The 21,298-nt window shown below is 43.7% G+C and overlaps 2 protein-coding genes across 13 annotated transcripts in view; one reads left to right on the forward strand and one right to left on the reverse strand.

Annotated features, from left to right (window-relative positions):
• The window catches only part of LOC139563915 (polycomb protein SCMH1-like), a 40,421-nt gene extending 35,547 nt beyond the window's left edge, over positions 1 to 4,874 (forward strand). For all 11 annotated transcript variants that reach the window (XM_071382927.1, XM_071382935.1, XM_071382936.1 and 8 more), the window contains 4 exons: positions 103 to 228; positions 821 to 952; positions 1,172 to 1,305; positions 2,533 to 4,874. In XM_071382927.1, the coding sequence (XP_071239028.1) occupies positions 103 to 228; positions 821 to 952; positions 1,172 to 1,305; positions 2,533 to 2,661 (521 nt within the window). In that variant the 3' untranslated portion in view covers positions 2,662 to 4,874. The remainder of the gene's footprint in view (positions 1 to 102; positions 229 to 820; positions 953 to 1,171; positions 1,306 to 2,532) is intronic.
• A 13,323-nt stretch (positions 4,875 to 18,197) lies between these two features.
• On the reverse strand, positions 18,198 to 20,992 carry cited4b (Cbp/p300-interacting transactivator, with Glu/Asp-rich carboxy-terminal domain, 4b). Of its 2 annotated transcripts, none has more exons than XM_071383670.1 (2): positions 20,797 to 20,992; positions 18,198 to 19,830 (listed from the first exon to the last, which is right to left on the reverse strand). In XM_071383670.1, exon 2 carries the CDS (start codon positions 19,819 to 19,821, stop codon positions 19,072 to 19,074), a length of 750 nt encoding a protein of 249 aa, XP_071239771.1. In that variant the 5' UTR covers positions 19,822 to 19,830; positions 20,797 to 20,992; the 3' UTR covers positions 18,198 to 19,071. The 2 variants fall into 2 exon arrangements, with proteins under 2 accessions (XP_071239771.1, XP_071239772.1); XM_071383671.1 differs by having other exon boundaries at positions 18,198 to 19,826; positions 20,797 to 20,975.
• Positions 20,993 to 21,298: the final 306 nt, after the last annotated feature.

The raw sequence follows: 21,298 nt of genomic DNA on the forward strand, positions 1-21,298 counted from the left end.
TTTGACCTTTTCACCGTTGTAACCGTGTCGGTTTGAGTCAAGTATGTAGGTATTTGCTTTTCACTCCTCACTGTTTTTCTTTTCTGTTACGACTCTCGCCAGAAAGGAGAAGTTTTAGGGAGGGCCTCACGACGGGCCCAGGCAGAGGCTCCAAGCGGTTCCTTCAAGACTCCTACTACAGCCCCCTCCCCCACAAGCTGGCCAAAAACCTCTGCCTCTCCTCGGAAGGTACAGCCCCTTGGGAAATCCTTAACGCTTCGTTTGAAATAACTTGATTGATAAAAATAGAAACATGCACCTTTAATGGGACAAAGAAATGGGAAAACATTTGTGTACAAACAAAAACTCTTATTTTAGGGTGTAGCTAGGACTGGAGGTCAGCCTGTTTTTGTAATGCAAAAGTCTGCCGGTCTCACGGTAATTAAGAGAAACACGTTTAGCACTTCCAGGCCTCCACGAATACAAATTGCATACAAGCCACATACAAGCTGCTGAGTCTAAGATTAGACTATTTTAAATGTAGTTGTCCCAAAGGCACGCTCATCAGCAGCTTGTATCATGTCAGCTAAGTGAACGAAACTACGGCCTATGGCATGGAGCATAGCCAGATAACATACAGTATGCCGACTCGTATTCCGTTCTTCTGAAATACATTTTCTTCCAATCATGTTTCTTTAGACTTCAGACTCAACCAACGGTCACCGCCAACAGCCCAAGGTGTAGCCAGTAATGTCCCGCGAAGCAAACTGTTTGACTACAGTTAAGCTACAGGTGTGTCACTTGGGCCTTGTCATTGACTCGCCTGTCCATGTTGTTCCAGGTGAGCCCTTCCTCGTGGTGAACGGTGTAGGGGGGTCGGAGCACTTAAAGAAGAGCCCCCTGTCCCCGGGTTCGACAGGGCAGCCTCTGGGCCTGCGGTCCCCCACCAAGTTGCTACATCTCAACTCTTCAGGTAGGGGATTATCTTTAATGCAGTGCATGTCATTAAAGGCAAAAATGATATTGTCCAGTGGATTTGATTTGATTTTTAGCCAAGCTAATTTATGGATTGTGTATGGCTTTTCGGTAACACTTTAGATGGAGTTGCTCATCATTCCCATAATAACAAACCCCACTGGTGATTGGTGACTAATGTTCCTCTGTATCTCTACTCTGACCCGCCATCCGACAGGCTCTGAGCGTTTCAGAGAGAGCCCTCGGCCCAGTGGCCAGGACCCCAACCTGTGGACGGTGAAGGACGTCATGCAGTTCATCAGAGACATAGACCCCCTACTGGCCCCCCACGCAAATCTCTTCAGAAAACACGTACGTATCGACAGAATTTAATAGAACAGTACTATCCTATTGTATCTTTATGTACGTATCAGCCTGACAGAACACTCAGCATAGAGGGACACTTACAGTGCATTCGGAAAGTATTCACACCCCTTGACTTTTTCCACATTTTGTGACGTTACAGCTTTATTCTAAAATGTATTAAATTGTTTTTTCCCCCCTCAATCTACACACAATACCCCATAATGACAAAGCAGAAACAGGTTTTTATAAACATTTTGCAAATTTATAAAAAATATTTTAAAAAACACATTTACATATGTTTTCAGACCCTTTACTCAGTACTTTGTTGAAGCACCTTTAGCAATGATTAGAGTCTTCCCAAGAGTCTTGGGTATGATGCTACAAGCTTGGCACACCTGTATTTAGGGAGTTTCTCCCATTCTTCTCTGCAGATCCTCTCAAGCTCTGTCAGGTTGGATGGGGAGCGTCGCTGCACAGCTATTTTCAGGTCTCTCCAGGGATGTTTGATTGGGTTCAAGTCCGGGCTCTTGCTGGGCAGCTCAAGGACATTCAGAGACTTGTGTCGAAGCCACTCCTGAGTCTTGGTGGTTCCAAACTTCTTTCTTTTAAGAATGACAGAGGCCGCTGTGTTCTTGGGGACCAGAATTGTTTTGGTAGCCGTCCCCAGATCTGTGCCTTGACACAATCCTGTCTCGGAGCTCTACGGACAATTCCTTCGAACTCATGGCTTGGTTTTTGCTCTGACATGCACTGTCAACTGTGGGACCTTATATAGACAGGTGTGTGCCTTTCCAAATCATGTACAATCAAGTGAATTTACCACAGGTGGACTCCAATCAAGTTGTAGAAACATCAAGGATGATCAATGGAAACAGGATGCACCTGAGCTCAATTTCGAGTCTTATAAGCAAAGGGTCTGAATACTTATGTAAATAAGGTATTTCTGTTTTTGTCTTTAATACATTTGCAAACATTTATAAAAAACAGTTTTCACTTTGTCATTATGGGGTATTGTGTGTACATTGATGAGTGAAAGAAATGATTTAATCCCTTTTAGAATAAGGCTGTAACATAACAACATGTGGAAAAAGTCAAGGGGTGTGAATACTTTCCCAGTGCACTGTATGTTTTGCCATTGTTTTTAGTGGAAGGATTTTTTAATTCTTAAGTGTTTTGTTGAGTTTCTAACCTTCATAGCAAATGAAAATGTTATCCCACTCCTATGTGTTGCAGGAGATTGATGGCAAAGCCCTCTTGTTACTACGCAGCGACATGATGATGAAATACATGGGCTTGAAGCTCGGGCCTGCCCTCAAACTCACGTTCCACATCGACAAGCTCAAACATGGACGCCCTAATTGAGCTCATCAGCGCCCCCCCCCACCCCGCAACCCTACTACTACTACTCACCCCCCCTCCCCTCTACAGGATATAATGCACTGCATACTACTGGACTGACCATCACATGTAGCTTCCGCCACTAGGCTACGATACCTGGTGTCATATATCCCCCCTCCCTTTCTCTGCCGCATCTAAGAAGCCCTGTGGCGAACTTCTCTTATTTACATTTGATTTCTGTTGTGTGGCACAATCGGCAGCATTGGATATGCAGACTGACTGACTCGCCCACATCTCCTCCTCATCCATCATGTTACTTGCCTGTTTTTCTATTCCATATTCTCTTACAACAACCTCTACCAATGATGCCCTCCCTGTGTGTAGACATTTTTTTTACTGTAATGGCCATTTTAGGCCAGAGTTTTTAATTACATTGTTTTTGATGGCTTTCTTTTTGTTTGATCAAGTACATTTCTTTTTTTGTACCCTCCCTGAAAATATGGACTTGCATTAAGCCATTTTGGCTGTTTTTGTATGAAATAAGTATACTGAACATAAATACAAATGCAACATGTAAAGTGTTGGTCCCAAGTTTCATGAGCTGAAATAAAAGATCCCAGAAATGTTCCATACGCACAAAAAGCTTATTTCTCTCAAATGTTGTGCACAAATTTGTTTACATCCTTGTTAGTGAGCATTTTTCATTTGCCAAGATAATCCATCCACTTGACAGGTGTAGCATATCAAGAAGCTGATTAAACAGCATGATTATTACACAGGTGCACCTTGTGCTGGGTACAATAAAAGGCCACTAAAATGTGCTGTTTTGCCACAGATGTCTCAAGTTTTGAGGGAGCGTTCAATTGGCATGCTGACTGCAGGAATGTCCACCAGAGCTGTTGCCAGAGAATTGAATGTTCATTTCTCTACCATACGTCGCCTCCAACGTCATTTTAGAGAATTTGGCATTACTTCCAACCGGCCTCACAACCACAGACCACGTGTAACCACGCCAGCCCAGGACCTCCACATCTGGCTTCTTCACCTGCGGGATCGTTTGAGACCAGCCACCCGAACAGTTGATGAAACTGTGGGTTTACTGTGAATGTCTGCACAAACTGTTAGAAACCGTCTCAGGGAAGCTCATCTTTGTGCTCATCGTCCTCACCAGTGTCTTGACCTGACAGCAGTTCGGCGCCGCATCCGACTTCAGTAGGAAAATGCTCACCTTCGATGGCCAGTAGCACGCTATAGAAGTGTGCACTTCACAGATGAATCCCGGGTTTCAACTACCGGGCAGATGGCAGATAGCGTGTATGGTGTCGTGTGGGCGAGCAGTTTGCTGATGTCAATGTGAACAGAGTGCCCCATGGTAGCGGTGGGGTTATGGTATGGGCAGGCATAAGCTACGGACAACGAAGACAATTGCCTTTTATCATGACGAGATCCTGAGGCCCATTGTCGCGCCATTCATCCGCCGTCATCACGATAATGCACGGCCCCATGTCGCAAGGATCTGTACACAGTTCCTGGAAGATGAAAATGTCCCAGTTCTTCCATGGCCTGCATACTCACCAGACATTTCACCCATTGAGCATATTTGGGATGCTCTGGATTGACGTGTACGACAGCGTGTTCCAGTTCCCACCAATATCCAGCAACGTCGCACAGCCATTGAAAGTGGGACAACATTCCACAGGCCATAATCAACAGCCTGATCAACTCCTTGCGAAAGAGATGAGGCAAATGGTGGTCACACCAGATACTGACTGGTTTTCTGATCCACGCCCCTACTTTTCTTTTTAAAGATATCTGTGACCAACATATGCATATCTGTATTGCCAGTCATGTGAAATCCATAGATTAGGGCTTTTCTGTATATGAACTGTAACTTAGTAAAGTCTTTTAAATTGTTGCACATTGCGTTTTATATTTTTGTTCAGTGTAATTAATTCCAGGGGGGAAAAAACAAGGTTTTTCCCAGCTGTTTGGGATTTGTTCTGAATTGTATTTTTGTTTGGAGGCATGGTTTTCAAACAGTATGACACACTACATTATCAAAACACATTATACTGTGCTGAAGAAATATTGACATGATAAACTGTTGCTTTTATCTTGTTATGGATGTTTACAATGACTTATTTGTACTTTTTTAATTTTTATACTATATTATTAGAGTTCATACATTGAGAGCTTTATCATAGGCATTAATGTTCAATAAAGATACAATAACTGTTTATCTGTCAGTCATACTTTCTTCATTTGTAAACAGTATGGGCATAGCGTGAAGTTATTTAGCCGACATCCACATAGCGGTTTTTGGGTGGTCCAACTGTGTTAGAGTTGTCAAATCCACATACCTAAAGCGGACGTTGTCATTGAGATAAATCCCCATGAAGCCTTGTTTACAAGTTCGAACACTGGAATGTGAGATGTAATTTACACCTCGACTAGGCTGATAGAAGTCCTCATTTTGTTTAATGATTTTCATTTGGAGTGTAATTTCCATATGGCCCACACTTTCTCGTTCTGAACTTCTAACACAAGTGGGACGGGTGTGGCTTCATGAAAATGATCTAGAACAGCCGCTCACCGATTTGACATCTCCAACACAAGTTACACCTCGGTTATCGACATTAACGCTTGATCTGATTGAATCTCGGCCAAAGTCTCAAGATGAGTGAATAGCATGAAGAGTTATGCAGTAATTGTGTTTGTACATTTTCAGTTTTGGTATAGTGGCTCAAGATCGAGTAAATACTGAAATCATACTCTTTATTGCTCCAGGAAATTTTAGATGACCGACAGTTGACCAACAGAGGGCAGGTGAGCTCCATCCATCCAGATTTACTCAGTCCTGTCTCCTTGACTCCTCTCCTTGAGGCTCAGGCACATGTTCTGCCGTGAGTCAGTCACAATTAAGTCACAATCATGTTATTTGCGGAGGACATACTGCTTGCGTACGGTTTTTGCCTTTGAGGTGTCCCAAGTGATGCTACAACTTAATTAGCCCATATGTTGCGTAACACCTGGGTGCTTATTGAATTTAGTACCTCTTTTCTGACTGGTGAGCGAGATTCTCCAAAGCAAATTTGAACAATGCTTACGTCAAAGGTAGCCTATTATTTTCACGTTTCCCTGACAAAATAGCTTACCAGGAAAGTGATATTGATTTGAAGTGATAGTTATTCCAATTAATTAAAGTGTGAATGAGAGTTAGGCCTGTGTGCGTGACGTGTATTGATTGCAGCAGAAGCATTAAAAGTGCGGATGTCACCACATCCTCACAGCAAAAACAGGAAAGTGCATGCGAGGGTTACCTGGACCAAACCCACTGATCAGTGCCGATTAGGGCGGTGTGTGTGTATGCGTGCGTGTCAGTTAGACTTGTTCCTGTGTGTGTGTATTTATGTGCCTGTGTGCAAGACGCTTGTGACTTATGGTCAGGGCCCATCCAAGGGTATAGGCTATGTTTGTTGATGTCTAATAGTAGCCACAGTGTCATTCATGAAAAAAATTGCTATTTATAGACCTCCCGGCTCCTTGCTCTTTATGTTGCGCTCGCATCATGTGAGTTTCACAAACACTGAACAAACATGAATGAGTCAGGTTTAAACTGCTGACAGGGAGGCGAGCAGAGACTGTGGCGTTAATAGAAAGCCCACAGGTTTAGCTAACTGATGGTGATATTCTAGTGGGGATGCCAGAGACTTGTAGGAAAGACCCGACTAGGAAATTCTCTACCCATTGAGCAAAATCACATTGAAAATATGTATTTTAGACATATTTTCTAGACGTTAATCAGGTTAATTTTCAGTTCTGATGAAAGATGAAAATATGTATTTTCCAAACATTGAAAATATGTATTTTCCCGTCATTGAAAACGGATGCAGAACGCATCGGAGTAGGATTTTATTGCATTGACACACACTACTCAGCCCATACTCCACACAGACCTGTGTGGCATAAACAATCTGCAGTACACCTACATACAAATAGACCATTGTCGTGACGTTGGATTGATTAATGTGACGACTGCTGTTCATCGAATTATTGACTGTTTATAATTACTTGATTAAATTAATCATTATTATTATTAACTCAATAACCTGGGGCACCATGGGAAAGTTTGGCTTTATTGAGTTTCTATTTCCCAAATTAACTCAAAGAATACCAGAATATCGATTTTAGAACGGTCGCTAATAAATTAATTTCCTCTACAGTGTCATTCTGAACGTCGCATATTCCGTGAATCTGCACAAACCCGAGTCCCACTAAATAAGTCCGTACCACACCAATTGAGTTGATTATTTATTTACTAACAAGCTAAAATGATAATATAAGATACACATACACACAGTCCGGGCTATTGATTAAAACTTCCTACAATGAAACAGGTCACTAGCGGGCCAACACAATATGACACGTGTTTTCGAATTTCGATTTCGAAAGAGAGTGCACGAGAGAAAAGCACACTTGTGTACATTTGTAAACTATGCTTAGTTCAACTCTAACCTTGCCCCAAACTGCTGCTCTTATGGGTCAGAATATAATGATGTAATTATGTGTTGAAGGTCTCCAATGGGGTGTCTCTTCATGGACCGAGTTCCGAGATCTCCTCTGATGGCGACACTTCTGTTGTTACCGGGTGTAACTCTCTGATTGTGCACACGATGTCAGTGTCCTTTCTCTTAGTGGTCTGTTTCTTTGTCCGTTTTCTGATAGAGGGGTCTTCTGAGGACGGCTAATCAGCCATTTAGGTGCTTCCAGCGGGGGAATGAAAGCAGTGTAGACACACGATTCCTTGGAGAGAATAACCGGGTGGTTCTGCTTGAATTCACCTTCTTAGACACAGCTACTCATCCGTAGCATAGATTGTTAAAAGGTTCCTTTGTCTTCTTCAACCCCGGGTTGCGTTTTGGGGTTGCTGACTACTCAGACCTTGGCTACAGCGCTTGGTCACCTAGTCTGATATGTTAATTCTTCTTAACTCACATGTTTTATACCCTCAGGTCAGAAATGGGCGTTTCTGCCTTTAGGGCAAGTTCTCTGGGCGTAAGGTCTGGATTTTACTCATCCAATTTAGACAACTATAACTACATTTCATCTTTACAAAAACATTCTCTTTGATCTGAACATTTTCCACACAACGTACAGTATGCAAACTTCGGGTACATATTATGAAAATTCTTCAAGTTACAATGTTTTCGTTATAATGTCGTTATTTAACTTTTAATAGCATAACAAAAACGACATTCATTTTCATATTCCATCTATCGTCATTACTACCATTTTGGCTGATGAAACATATTGTCCCAAAGTCCATTTATTGCATGTTACTGTTCTGAGGTAGGTTCTCCATAGGCGCATCATACATTCCATTACTCCACAGTGAGAGGACAAAGGGATTTTGTCTGCTGCCTTAAGATTTACAGTGGACGTGAGGTGTCAACAAAACAAAACACCTCTCTGGTGGGTGTGAGAGATGTCTCTTGTAGGAGTGTGATCCACGGTAACCTGACCCGAACAGGCCAGTCATGACAGTCCCCCTCTGGTGGGTTAAACTTGGAAGGATTCTGCATGTTGCATCCCACCATAAGAATGACCATCGGATGTCCTGGTTTGTGGATCATCGTAGCAGTCCCCCCCTGGTGGTTTAACCTGGTATGATTTCTGAAAGCTGCAGATCACCACCAGAATGGACATGGGAGGTCCGGTGGTGGCTCTGTGTTCCGGCCCGTCGTCCGGTTGTCCCGGCTAGTGGATCTAGGCAGTAACTTGGGCAGACGTTAATAACGCACAACACTCAGGCAATACATCATTACATTTCTTCCCCAAATGAGCGGCGTTGTGGCTCTAATTGGTGGTTGTATGGGGAGCTTGCCTATGGCTCTATCACTTCCTAAGTATCAAAGGAAATGAAACAAAAATGAATAAAAACCCCCATCCCTTGCGGTTAGTTTGGCTCAACAGTGTTCTTCGCTGGTGATAGGTTTAAGACCACAAAGGCGCTCAGTGTTATCCCGATGAACGGTTTGCTAGGACAGAGGTAGTGGACGTCTTTGGTTAGAGTACACATTAACAGGTTAGGGGTGAGATAGAAATCTGGATTGTTTTCCTGATAAGCTACGACTGGTGTGGCAATTTTCACGTGGGTATTGTTGCGCCAATATCCAACATTTAGAACAGTTTTCAATCTATAGATATTCTCCAGTTCAACAAGCGGCAGCGTCAGTAAAAATCCCACTTCATTACGATCAACATCAATGTGTATTGAGATTGCCAAATGTAACCTTATCGTGGTTGTAGTAGCTGAGGTCAAAATGTTGTGCACCATTGACCATTTTATTAATGGCCAAGTGGTCCACAGAAGAGCTAACTTCACAGTTAAAAATCCTCCAATAACAATCAAACCAATTGGACATGGGCATAGTCATGGTTCATGACCTCTACTAGCATTCCTACAGACAGGAGGGTTTTGTTCAGGAGTGTAGCGTGTGTGTTTACCACCAGAATAGTGTCCTGGAGAGACTTTCCCACATGTTGCAACCTGAGTGCCTGTGCTTTCATCTGTTGCTGGATAAGTGGCATCTCTTCAGTAATCTCCCAAACATTTCTCTTGACTGTGGCTAGACTGACTGCGTTGACGGCAGTGGTACCTAGGGCAAATAGTGACCCTACGGTTGCACCTATCGAGAGTAGAGGCCCGAGGAATCGTTTTTCTCGCCTGAGCTCTGCTAGTTCTGACTGGGTGACTGGGAACATTTGGAGTTGGGCCAACATATGGGCAGTGGCCAGTCAACCCCGGCCCAACTCAAATGTGCCGCAGGTGGAATGTGTTGGTGGTACACGTTCTCCGCATCTCAGCAGACGTACACCCTCTGCGTGTGTACTCTGCAGTTAGTTATAAGGAGTCCTGGATCATCGTGGAGAACGATTCCCGTAGGGGGTCTGCTCATGATCACATCTGCTGGGGTGGTTTTGTCAGGATCAGCAGAGTGTCAGGATCAGCCAAAGGAACTCCATCCTATAGAAACGCATAATCAGAGATATTGTTTGATTATTTCAGTTATTTGCTTTTGTAAACGAAAATGTTTTGACAACAGTTTTTCAGATTTTCCTATTTTGGATAGCACAGGACAATATCAATAGTGACAACACGTATATCTTGTAGCTGGGAAGAGAAGAAAAGATGTTCGGTGCAATGTACTGATCTCCTGGAAGGGATCAGCTGAGGCTACTGAAGAATTTTCTTCGTACCTCTGACTAGATTTCTGTCTATTTGGTGCTGGCTAGCACCCCTTCTATTCCCATGGGGGGAGTGTACAACTTGATTTGGTTCCTGTGGACTCACTTTAATGTGGTGTTTTGTCGACCTTTGCTGATTCTGATTAAATAAGCTACAGGGGACAGCTTCACCACAATCTCGTGTGGCCCCGTCCAGTGGGGTAGGAACTTTGTCGCAACGCCTGCGGGTTTGGTGTATAGGTAGTACCACACCTTATCCCCGACCTTGAACACCTGGTGTGAGACCTTTTTGTCGTAATAGGTCTTGTCACCTTCTGCACTTCTCTCCAACTTTCCTTGAGCGTACGCAAAAGTAGTCTGGAGGTGGTTTCGTAAGTCCATCACGTATTGATGAGCCGTGGCTGTGGCGACATCTCCCGGTCGGTACAGGAGATGCAGTGGAAGTGTCATTTGCCGGCCCGTCATCATCTCGAATAGTGTTATTCCCGTAGACCCGTTGCGTGTGGCTCTGATCGCCATCAGTACCAGTGGGAGTTTGAGGTCCCAATCTTTGTGGTTGCCTGCCACATATTTCCTCAGGATTCTGACGACTATCTGATTGTTCCTTTCTACCCTGCCGGAGCTCCTAGAGTTGACATGTACTTTAGTAAATAGTAAATATTTTCTTAACTCTATTTCTTGAACTGCATTGTTGGTTAAGGGCTTGTAATTATTTCACAGTAAGGTCTACACCTGTTGTATTTGGCGCATGTGACAAATACAATTTGATTTGATCCCTTAAAATTAGTGGATTTGGCTATTTCAGCCACACCTGTTGCTGACAGGTGTATAAAATCGAGCACACAGCCATGCAATCTCCATAGACAAAAATTGGCAGTAGAATAGCCTTACTGATGAGCTCAGTGACTTTCAACATGGCACCGTAATAGGATGCCACCTTTCCAACAAGTCAGTTCTTAGAATTCCTGCCCTGCTAGAGCTGCCCCGGTCAACTGTAAGTGTTGTTATTGTGAAGTGGAAAATGTCTATGAGGAACAACGGCTCAGCTGCGAAGTGGTAGGCCACACAAGCTCACAGAACGGGACCGCCGAGTGCTGAAGTGCGTAAAAATCGTCTGTCCTCGGTTGCAACACTCACTACTGAGTTTCAAACTGCCTCTGGAAGCAACATTAGCACAATAACTGTTTGTCTGGAGCTTCATGAAATGGGTTTCCATGGCCGAGCAGCCGCACACATGCCTAAGATCACCATGTGCAATGCCAGGCGTCGGCTGGAGTGGTGTAAAGATCGCCGCCATTGGACTCTGGAACAGTGGAAAAGTATTCTCTGGAGTGATGAATCACTCTTCACCACTTGGCAGTCTGATGGACGAATCTGGGCTTGGCGGATGCCAGGAGAACGCTACCTGCCCGAATGCATAGTTTGGTGGAGGAATAATGATCTGGGGCTGTTTTTCATGGTTCGGGCTAGACCCCTTAGTTCCAGTGAAGGGAAATCTTAACGCTACATCATACAGTGACATTCTAGAGAATTCTGTGCTTTCAACTTCGTGGCAACAGTTTGGGGACATCCCTTTCCTGTTTCAGCATGACAATGCACACAAATGTACACAAAGCAAGGTGGATACATAAATGGTTTGTCGAGATTGGTGTGGAATAACTTGAACTCCTTGCACAGAGCCCTGACCTCAACACCATTAAACACCTTTGGGATGAATTCGAACACTGACTGCGAGTCAGGCCTAATCGCTCAACATCAGTGCTCGACCTCACTGCTCTTGTGGCTGAATGGAAGTAAGTCCCCGCAGCAATGTTCCAACATCTAGTGGAAAGCCTTCCCAGAAGAGTAGAGGCTGTTATAGCAGCAAAGGTGGGACCACCTCCATATTAATGCCGATGATTTGTGTATCATACAAATTGTAATTCGTAACATTTCATACGAAATGGATGGTGGACATCCAAAAAGTAATACATACCATACGTAACATATCATACTAATAGTTCTGGATCTTTGTTTACTATGTTACGTTTACCCCTGAGTCCAGGTTGAGGGCAGTGGTTCTAGCCAGGTGGTGTAGCGAGACAGGTGTGAACACAGCCAGAGGTTGACCAAAGGGATAAAGTGTTCGGGCCACCTTTACTTCTCTGGCGTCCCCGAATTCCCGAATTCCCAGAATGCTTTCACTGTCAGCAGAATGGATGTGCTGTAGGGTCCTTCTCTAATTGCCTCAGGTCTTGGTATGCATGCTGAATGGAGAGCAGCCCTCTCCATGGGCTCCTGCGACCTTGTTTGTGAGACAATCGTAGCTGAAAAGCCCCGTCTCAGCACCCCCAGGTCTCTGCAGATGGTGCCGGCTAATGTCAGGAAATGTAGCAGCAATAGTTGCAGGAACGTGGCTGATCGGTCACATGTCAGCAAGTGTATTATCTCTCAAGGGGAAAAGAAAATCTCTCACACACACATACAAACACACTCACATGGCTTCCTCAGTCAGTGAAAACATTGCTGTAAAAGTATAGAAACATGAACAAGAATACTGTGTGGAGCGTGATGGAGTGTATTTCAAAGCATGAGCATTGCAAGTAATGGGCAAGTAATAGGCTCCCTGCCATGCAGGACCTCTATACCAGGCGGTGTCAGAAGAAGGCCGTAAAAATTGTCAGACTCCAGCCACCCAAGTCATAGAATGTTCTCTCTGCTTCCGCCTGGCAAGCGGTACCGAGTCTAGAACCAACAGGACCCTGAACAGCTTCTACCCCCAAGCCATAAGACTGCTATGTAGTTAGTTACAGTAAATAGTTTACCAATAGCTACCCGTACTATTTGCATTGACCCTTTTTGCACTAACTCTTTTGACTCATCACATACAGTGCATTCGGAAAGTATTCAGACCCCTTGACTTTTTCACGCATTTTGTTACGTTACAGCCTTATTCAAAAAAATATGTTTTAAATGTCCTCATCAATCTACACACTATAATTACACCATAATTACAAAGCAAAAACAGTGTTTGATAAATGTTTGCAAATTTCTAAAAAATAAAACATTGAAATATAACATTTACATAAGTATTCAGACCCTTTACGCAGTACTTTGTTGAAGTACCTTTGGCAGCGATTAAAGCCTTGATTCTTCTTGGATATGACGCTACAAGCTTGGCACACCTGTATTTGGGGAGTTTCTCCCATTCTTCTCTGCAGATCATCTCAACCTCTGTTGGATGGGGAGCGTCACTGCACAGCTACTTTCAGGTCTCTCCAGAGATGTTTGATTGGGTTCAAGTCCGGGCTCTTGCTGGGCAGCTCAAGGACATTCAGAGACTTGTGTCGAAGCCACTCCTGAGTCTTGGTGGTTCCAAACTTCTTTCTTTTAAGAATGACAGAGGCCGCTGTGTTCTTGGGGACCAGAATTGTTTTGGTAGCCGTCCCCAGATTCAAGGTTCAAGTCTGGGCTCTGGCATTCAGATATTTGTCCCAAAGCCACTCTTGCGTTTTCTTGGCTGTGTGCTTAGGGACATCATCCTGTAGGAAGGTGATCTTTCGCCCCAGTCTGAGGTCCTGAGCGCTCTGGAGCAGGTTTTCATCAAGGATCTCTGTACTTTGATCCATTCATCTTTCCTCGGTCCTGACTAGTCTCCCAATCCCTGCCACTTAAAAACATTCCCACAGCATGATGCTACAACCACCATGCTTCACCATAGGGATAGTGCCAGGTTTCCTCCAGACATGATGCTTGGCATTCAGCCAAAGAGTTCAATCTTGGTTTCATCAGACCAGAGAATCTTGTTTCTCATGGTCTGAGAGTCCTTTAGGTGCCTTTGGCAAACTCCAAGCGGGCTATCATGTGTCTTTTACTGGGGAGTGGCTTCCATCTAGCCACTCTACCATAAAAGCCAGACTGGTGGAATGCTGCAGAGATGGTTGTCCTTCTAGAAGGTTCTCCCATCTCCACAGAGGACCTCGGGAGCTCTGTCAGAGTGACCGTTGGGTTCTTGGTCACCTTCCTGACCAAGGCCCTTCTCCCCCGATTGCACAGTTTGGCCGAGCGGCCAGCTCTAGGAAGAGTCTTGGTGGTTCCAAACTTCTTCCATTTAAGAATGATGGAGGCCACTGTGTTCTTGAGGGCCGTCAAGGCTGGAGAAATGTTTTGGTACCCTTCCCCAGATCTGTGCCTCGACACAATCCTGTCTCGGAGCTCTACGGACAATTCCTTCGAACTTCATGGCTTGGTTTTTGTTCTGACATGTACTGTCAACTGTGGGACCTTATATAGACAGGTGTGTGCCTTTCCAAATCATGTCCAATCAATAGAATGTACCACAGGTGGACTCCAGGTTGTAGAAACATCTCAAAGATGATCAATGGAAACAGGATGCACCTGAGCTCAATTTTGAGTCACATAGCAAAGGGTCTGAACACTTATGTAAATAAGATGTTTCAGATTTTATTTTTTATAAATTGGCAAACATTTCTAAAAACCTGTTTTCACTTTGTCATTATGGAGTATTGTGTGTAGATTGATGAGAAATGTATTTAATACATTTTAGAATAAACCGGTAATGTAACAAAATGTGGAAAAAGTGGAGGTGTCTCAATACTTTCCAAATGCACTGTATGCTGCTGTTACTGCTTATTATGTATCCTTTTGCCTATTCACTTTATCGCTACCTATATGTACATATCTACCTCAATTACCTTGTAACCCTGCACATAGACTCAGTACTGGTACCCCGTGTATATAGCCAAGTTATCACTACTCATTGTGTATTTATTCCTCATGTTATTATTTTTCTATTATGTAACAAAACAAATCTCTCTGCATTGTTGGGAAGTGTCTGTAAATAAGCATTTCACTAGAAGTCTACACCTGTTCGTAAGAAAGCATGTGACAAATACAATTTGATTTGATGTCATCTGAATTATCTCACACCATTGAAGCTGCAGTTTGTTTATTTACCTTCTAGATGGAGAGAGGTAAATTCAGATTTAGGTCCTAAAACAACCCTAAAACAACCATTCTCTGCAAATAGTCAGAATTCAGGCATGCAGGATAATGCAACCTCCCACATTCGACCAGGCTTTCAGGAACCTGCTCCTGCTATCAATAAATAACTCAGCAGCTGATCCTGTGTTAGTTCTGTCCTAATTCCCGTGAGGCTTCTACTTAGTCATCAAATAATCAACTAAACTACAAACTTTAGGGTCAACGTTTTTCTGAATAATATAGTGATAATATAGTCATATAGTAACAATGGGCACTAGTTCCACAACTAATTTATGTTTGGATAGTGTTATGTAAGAATCTAATGTATAACATTGTAGTAAAATGGTCCAATCACTACTACATAGTTGAAATCCCTGAATAGGATATTTTAGTGGTACAGAGAGAAGCTTACTCAATGTCATATTTACAAAGGGAATAGCCTACAGCATGAGATGCAACTGCAAATAAGGGCGGGTAGACGAGAGCCAATGCAATGATTAAAAAAACATGACAAAAAACTTTTTGCACAGAATTGCTCGCACTTTATGAGACAGATAATTCATAGCAAAATACTAGTGTTATCCAGTTAGCATGTTTGATCATTCCTGCAGGCCTGGACAGCTTGCTTTATCAGAGAGGGGTTGGGGGTGGGGAACACAGCCCATGCGTGACTAGGAATGGCCACTGTGCCCTCATTGGTGCAGGGCCCTGAGATTACACTGAGCTCATGGGAAGCCTCGACACCAGCTGTAGTACCTGGAAATAGAATGCTTGGGCCTGTTCAGGGGGTAGAGATGTAAAGTGTATATAGAATTGACTACCATGTGTAACAGAGAATGAGAGGAATATTAACATTACGCAATATATTTCCAGATGCAACAATCTGATCTTTCAGCCCCAGTGTGATCTCTCAGCCCCAGTGTGGTCTCTCAGCCCCAGTGTGATCTCTCAGCCCCAGTGTGGGGGTGCTGAAGCTAGGAGCTGTTAGAGATACAAATGGATAGGCTTGTGTAGAATGGACCATGTGTAACAGAGTGAGAGGAATATTAGCACTATACTTGTTTCCATATGCAGTGCGATCCGTCTGCCCAAGTGAGGGTGCTGAACACTGTTTAGGGGTGGTCTTTGTCAGGAATCCTAGGGCCTCTTAGGGGTAAATCCCACAGAGAAATCCCCATGCACCAAAAACTCTGTCCACGTAATTTCAAGAAGTCGTTTTTAATGTAACTTTTTTTCACATTGGAGAATTTCCTTGTTCACATGCAGAATTTTGTTTCTATCGGTCTTTCTCTCCATGTGGGTTTTGAGCTTTGACAGAGGAAACCGCAAGCCGACACAAGAAGAAAACAAGTTGCGTAGCTAGCAGTTGTTGTGGGTGGGCTGCCTTGTCTGAGAGAAAGAGAAAAACAAGAAACAGGCTAACTGTAAACGTCTTCCAGTCACACCCCGATTAACCTATGTCTACACTGGCCCCTCTGTAGGTAACAAACATAAGGGATTGAGTGAGCAAACACTCAAACACTCAATTGTAGCTTATGCATTTGGGACAGAATCCCATTTAACTCTGGATGCACAATGCTTAAGAAACCACCTCTTTTTTATTGACTCTAAAGAGGGACCTTGCAAGGCAGTGTTTTCAGATATAGTGTGAGGAGCCAGTGATCTGCCAGTTAGTCCTCCTGCCTCAGCACAACCTGCACTGTCCTGGCAGTTTCCAGGAAGACCCTGTAGACTGGGCAGGGACCCCGCAACCATTACTAAGGATGGTGCCATGAGGTGCAGCACAATTGTATCTTATGCCCCAGCCTTTCTCATGACAACCCAAGTAAAACCCACATGCCCTCGGCTGAATCTAGAGTTGTTGTGTTTGGCAAACACAAATGTAAGTTACATTAAGATCAAGTGAGTTTCAATTAGAGCAAGCCACCCGTGGATTCCATGTTTCAATTTGGCAGTAAGGGCTGACTTGTTCTACACAATTGAACTACTGAAAATAGATGTCTATTTTAGAATGAGTTAAGACAAAAGCGAGGACTTGTTCCTCATCAAGTTGCAAAAAAATATCTTAAACTGGCAATTTGTAACTTTTTGGGCAACCTGACCAAATGCACATATATATGTGAGTTATAGATGATCATTCTACTGGAAAGCAAGTCTAAGAAGCAGTATATCTGTCCTATGTGCGCTATTTCTATGCTTCCCGTTCTTCCCGTTTTGTTTTTGCGTCTTTTACTTTCGGTTTTGTACACCGTCGTCAAACAGCTGAAACAATATTTTTGGTTATGTAAAATATATTTCACAGCAGCTTAGACGGTACAATGACTCTCTACACTATACTAGCTTATTTTGTCACTAGCTGAAATTAGGCGAACTATGAGTTTTAGCAACCAGGAAATGGCAGAGCGATTTCTGCATAATGCACCTTTAACTGTTAGATGTGGAGGTGATATTCCCATAACATGACATCAATCAAGCATTCCATGCCCTGAGGCGAAAAGCATACCCCAACCCCATAGAATACGAAGAAACTCATTAGAATTGATATCAGGTGGCTATAACATTGCAAAAGGCATGGGATATTTATACAGATATTTTTTAAGGAAGCCATGCTTGTATATGCCATTTGTTATTGGCACAAACCTATATTAATTTTGCTTCCCCAACCACCCATTAAGTGCATTCTCTGTCACTAAAGGTGTGCCATACTTCTCTTTGGCCGTGGGGGTAGTAATTTACATGGGATGAATTCAGTTAAACCCCCATCAAGTTAAGCGTAGATTAACCCTGGCCCGCTCCACCTCCCCCGCCATACACATGCCTAGATCTCACCTACTTTTTTACCCAACAACAGATATGAGTTATGGTAACTTCTAGGAACCAGGAAATTCATTCCTCAATCGATTTTTTTTAATGGGAGTCAGGATGATCAGGAATGCAATGACTAAAACCACAATGTGGGTCCTTCTCCATATCAAAGGTCAAGAATTCAGATTAGAAATTCAGCTTTTTGGTGTATAGCAGTGCACCTTTGAGTTTGATTTTAACACACCAGTCATAATTTTCCATGACAAGATTGAAGGCAATTTGCTGCTTACAGCAGTAAATGTCTCAGTCATCATAAGACTGTGCATACTTTGAGGGAAATAAAGATATTCCTAAGAAACAGGGACACCTTTGAGATAAATTAATTCAGTATTAAGTTATTTAATATCCTGGACCCTGCAGGCTGGAAAGCCCTGAAGTGGCATATTCCCTTTAGCCCCAAGGTTACCTTTAATGCTCTCCTCTGCCTGAGGGAGTTGTGCAATGAATGTAAAAGCAGGCCACAATTATATCCAGGCCATTTTTATTGATCCTCAAAACCCCTTTACACCCCCCCCCCCCCCCCCCCCCCGTCTTGACCGCAAAGGGAAGATAAAAAAAAAACACCAATAAAGTAAAGAAAATAATAATAAATTGGCATAATTAAGGCAGTTCTACATCTTACATAGACGTTCCTGTAGTAACACAGATGTATACAGTACAAGCAGAAGGTTTGAGAACATCACAGCTAAAAGCAATACTTGCCAAAAGTGAGCTATTCAATTATGATGGACTTCCATTTAAATCCATGAAATTACATTCTACTTGTACTGCAGTCTCCATTCTTGGAGAGAAATCCAAGCTCTTGGAAGATCAAAAATTAATTTGAGGGGCTTACTTCCCCTAATCTTACCCAAAACACCAAAAGCACTTGATCCTCTCTCTGGAAGATCTGTCGGTCTCTGGTTTGTTCTATATTAATTTCTCTGAGAGAGTAATAAATAAATACATCTTACTACTAAACTGCCATTGAGTCCAAGGTAGGAGGCAAGTGTCTTAACATTTTTCAGAGTGGCTTCTCAAATTTAGCAGTTTTGTTTACATTCATCTCTGGAGAGAAGAGATGCGGGTGGACGATGTCCCTACACAGGTGAGCTGCGACCCAACACAGAACCACACCTCTGGTCACTTCACAAATGACACCATAGCACTGTGGTTATCCAGGCCAGCATCTCTCGCTCACTCTTCTCTGCCTTTCACGGCGACCTAGCACAGTTACAGTGAAAGGCACAACACAAAAAGCGGAGTTGTCTCCAGTGGGCAACACTCTACTCAAGTCTTTCCAAACTCTCCACCCTTCCAGGCCCCTTCACAGCACCATTGACTCAGGTCCTCTCTCACTCAGCAGCTGACGGTGCTGGGCAGCTGTTTGCTCACAAAGTCTGAGATGAAGTCAAACTCGTTCTGGCCCAGGAAGAGTTCGGGCAGCTCCTGAATGCGGTCCAGGCCCAGCTCCATGACCAGGGATGTCAAAACCTCCTCGTCAATCATGTCTGCGTCCATGCCATTCAAGGCCAGTGCCGGCCCGGCCATCTGCTGCATGTTAGCCAGCTGGGCCGGGCCAATGCAGTACTGGGCTGCCCCGTTGCCCATGTGGTTGCTGTTCATGGGCCCCAGTGGATGTCCGTGATACTGGGTGTTGAGTTTTTGCAGATGCATGCTGGCCATGAGCTGCTGGGACGTGAGACCACCGTTCATATACTGCTGTTGTTGCTGTGGGTGCTGCTGGACCTGCTGTTGCTGGCTCATGTGGTGGTGCTGGGGGTGGTGTTGCTGCTGGGCCTGCCCGTTGTTGTACATTATGTTACCAGACGTCATCTGGTGGTGGCCCATCTGAACCCCGTTGAGCTGTCCGTTCACGGGCCCCACCATGCCTTGCCGCTGCCTCATGGCCACCTCCATGGTGGCCTGCTGCTGAGGTCCCCCGCCGTAGTGCATCATCTGGCCATTGGGCAGGGCTCGGAGGCCAGGCTGAGGCACGGCGTGCTGCTGGTGGCCTGCCTGCAGGCCTCCGTTCATGCCCATTCTGTAGCCGTGGAGGCCCCCGCCCACGGAGCTGTGGTTCATGGGCATCATTAGATGATCCGCCATGGCTCCTGTCTTTGAGCATAGAGGAAACACAGTTAAAGCGATATAATTGATTTTCAACCCCTCATGTAGGTAGGTAGAAGTTCAATGAGCATGCAGTAGCCTACATTTGGCACGATTGAAACCAATTAGTGAATAGGTGACATGCCATGGACATATGACTTGGCTGCACTAGAGGAACCTGTCTGTTTGGATGCATAAGGGCAGTTTATGGCAGTTCATGTGGAAAAAAAGGTTGATTTGTCAACAAGACAATTTATTTCGATATATTTCTGAAACCTAAAATATTATTACGCAATATTATTTCCTGGAAGAATGTAGCCTACAATGTTCTAAACTGGCAGAGTGAAACCACAGGAGACGCTTCCTATTCAAGAATCCGCTGGGTTTGTGCTCTTTTCGCGAACACTAGAAAGCCTTTCCATGTCTTCCTCATTGTCACTGCAAATACTCCTTTGTGCCTTGCCGATTGAAACACAGGTAGGCTAACTATCAACCTTGTTACCTTTACAACTGGATATTCGATTGATTTAATAGATTATAAAATGCGTCTCGGTTAGTGATGATGCATTAAATGCATTAACTATAATTTGGTTTATATTCCCTCTCCACAGTGCACATCAAACACAATGAAACCAGCTCGGTTATTTTATGCACGTTGCAACAAAGAGGCGATATATTGGCATTATGCATTTTCCAACAGCTGTAGCCTATATTATATGGGTTGTTCAAATTTAGGATTGCTTCCCAAATTCAATTCATAACATCCATAACGTCTACGACCTCCTCCCTTTGTTAAAATACACACCACTATTTTATTTCAGTCAAATATGTCTAGCCTACAATTTCATTGCCGATTAATTATTCCCATACTCCTAAAAACAACGAAAAGGCAAACAATGGATCACCAACCCCAAGACCTTCACACAAACGCCAGACAGCGAATTCTACAATAAATTCATTAAAACAAACACGTACCCGTATCTACTCGGATTAAAGTTCAGGGATTTTGCTACTGCTACGTTTTATTTTAGTTTTGCACTGCAAAGCGAGGTGTCTTCAGATTACAGTATGTATTCCACAGGGTTACGCTTCATGCTCAAGCAGGGCCGATGCTCAGATTGCCGCATCAGATCTTGAAACAACTGCCTATTTTCTGGGTCAACTCAGGGATTATACATCTAAAAAAAACTCAGGGGGAAGGCATGGGGGGAGAGAGGTGGAGCTACGGTTGCCTCTCCTTTGTTCCGATTGGTCTTTACTTAATATAGTTGTGCATGTGCATAGAAAAAAGGAGCGGAGTACTGTGACACACTAGCCAATTTGAAAACCCCCTCTGTATTTTTTTTTAAATAATCAAGGATTCTCCCATAGAGAATGACAGAGGCCTTTAGTGGCCAGTTTTAGTGTGGGCAATGACATTGAGGACGTCCATGCTTCTGCCATTTTAAAGTAGTCAACTTTTTATTTAACTAGGCAA

This window comes from Salvelinus alpinus, chromosome 35 (assembly GCF_045679555.1).
Source record: "Salvelinus alpinus chromosome 35, SLU_Salpinus.1, whole genome shotgun sequence".
NCBI classification, from domain to species: domain Eukaryota; kingdom Metazoa; phylum Chordata; class Actinopteri; order Salmoniformes; family Salmonidae; genus Salvelinus; species Salvelinus alpinus.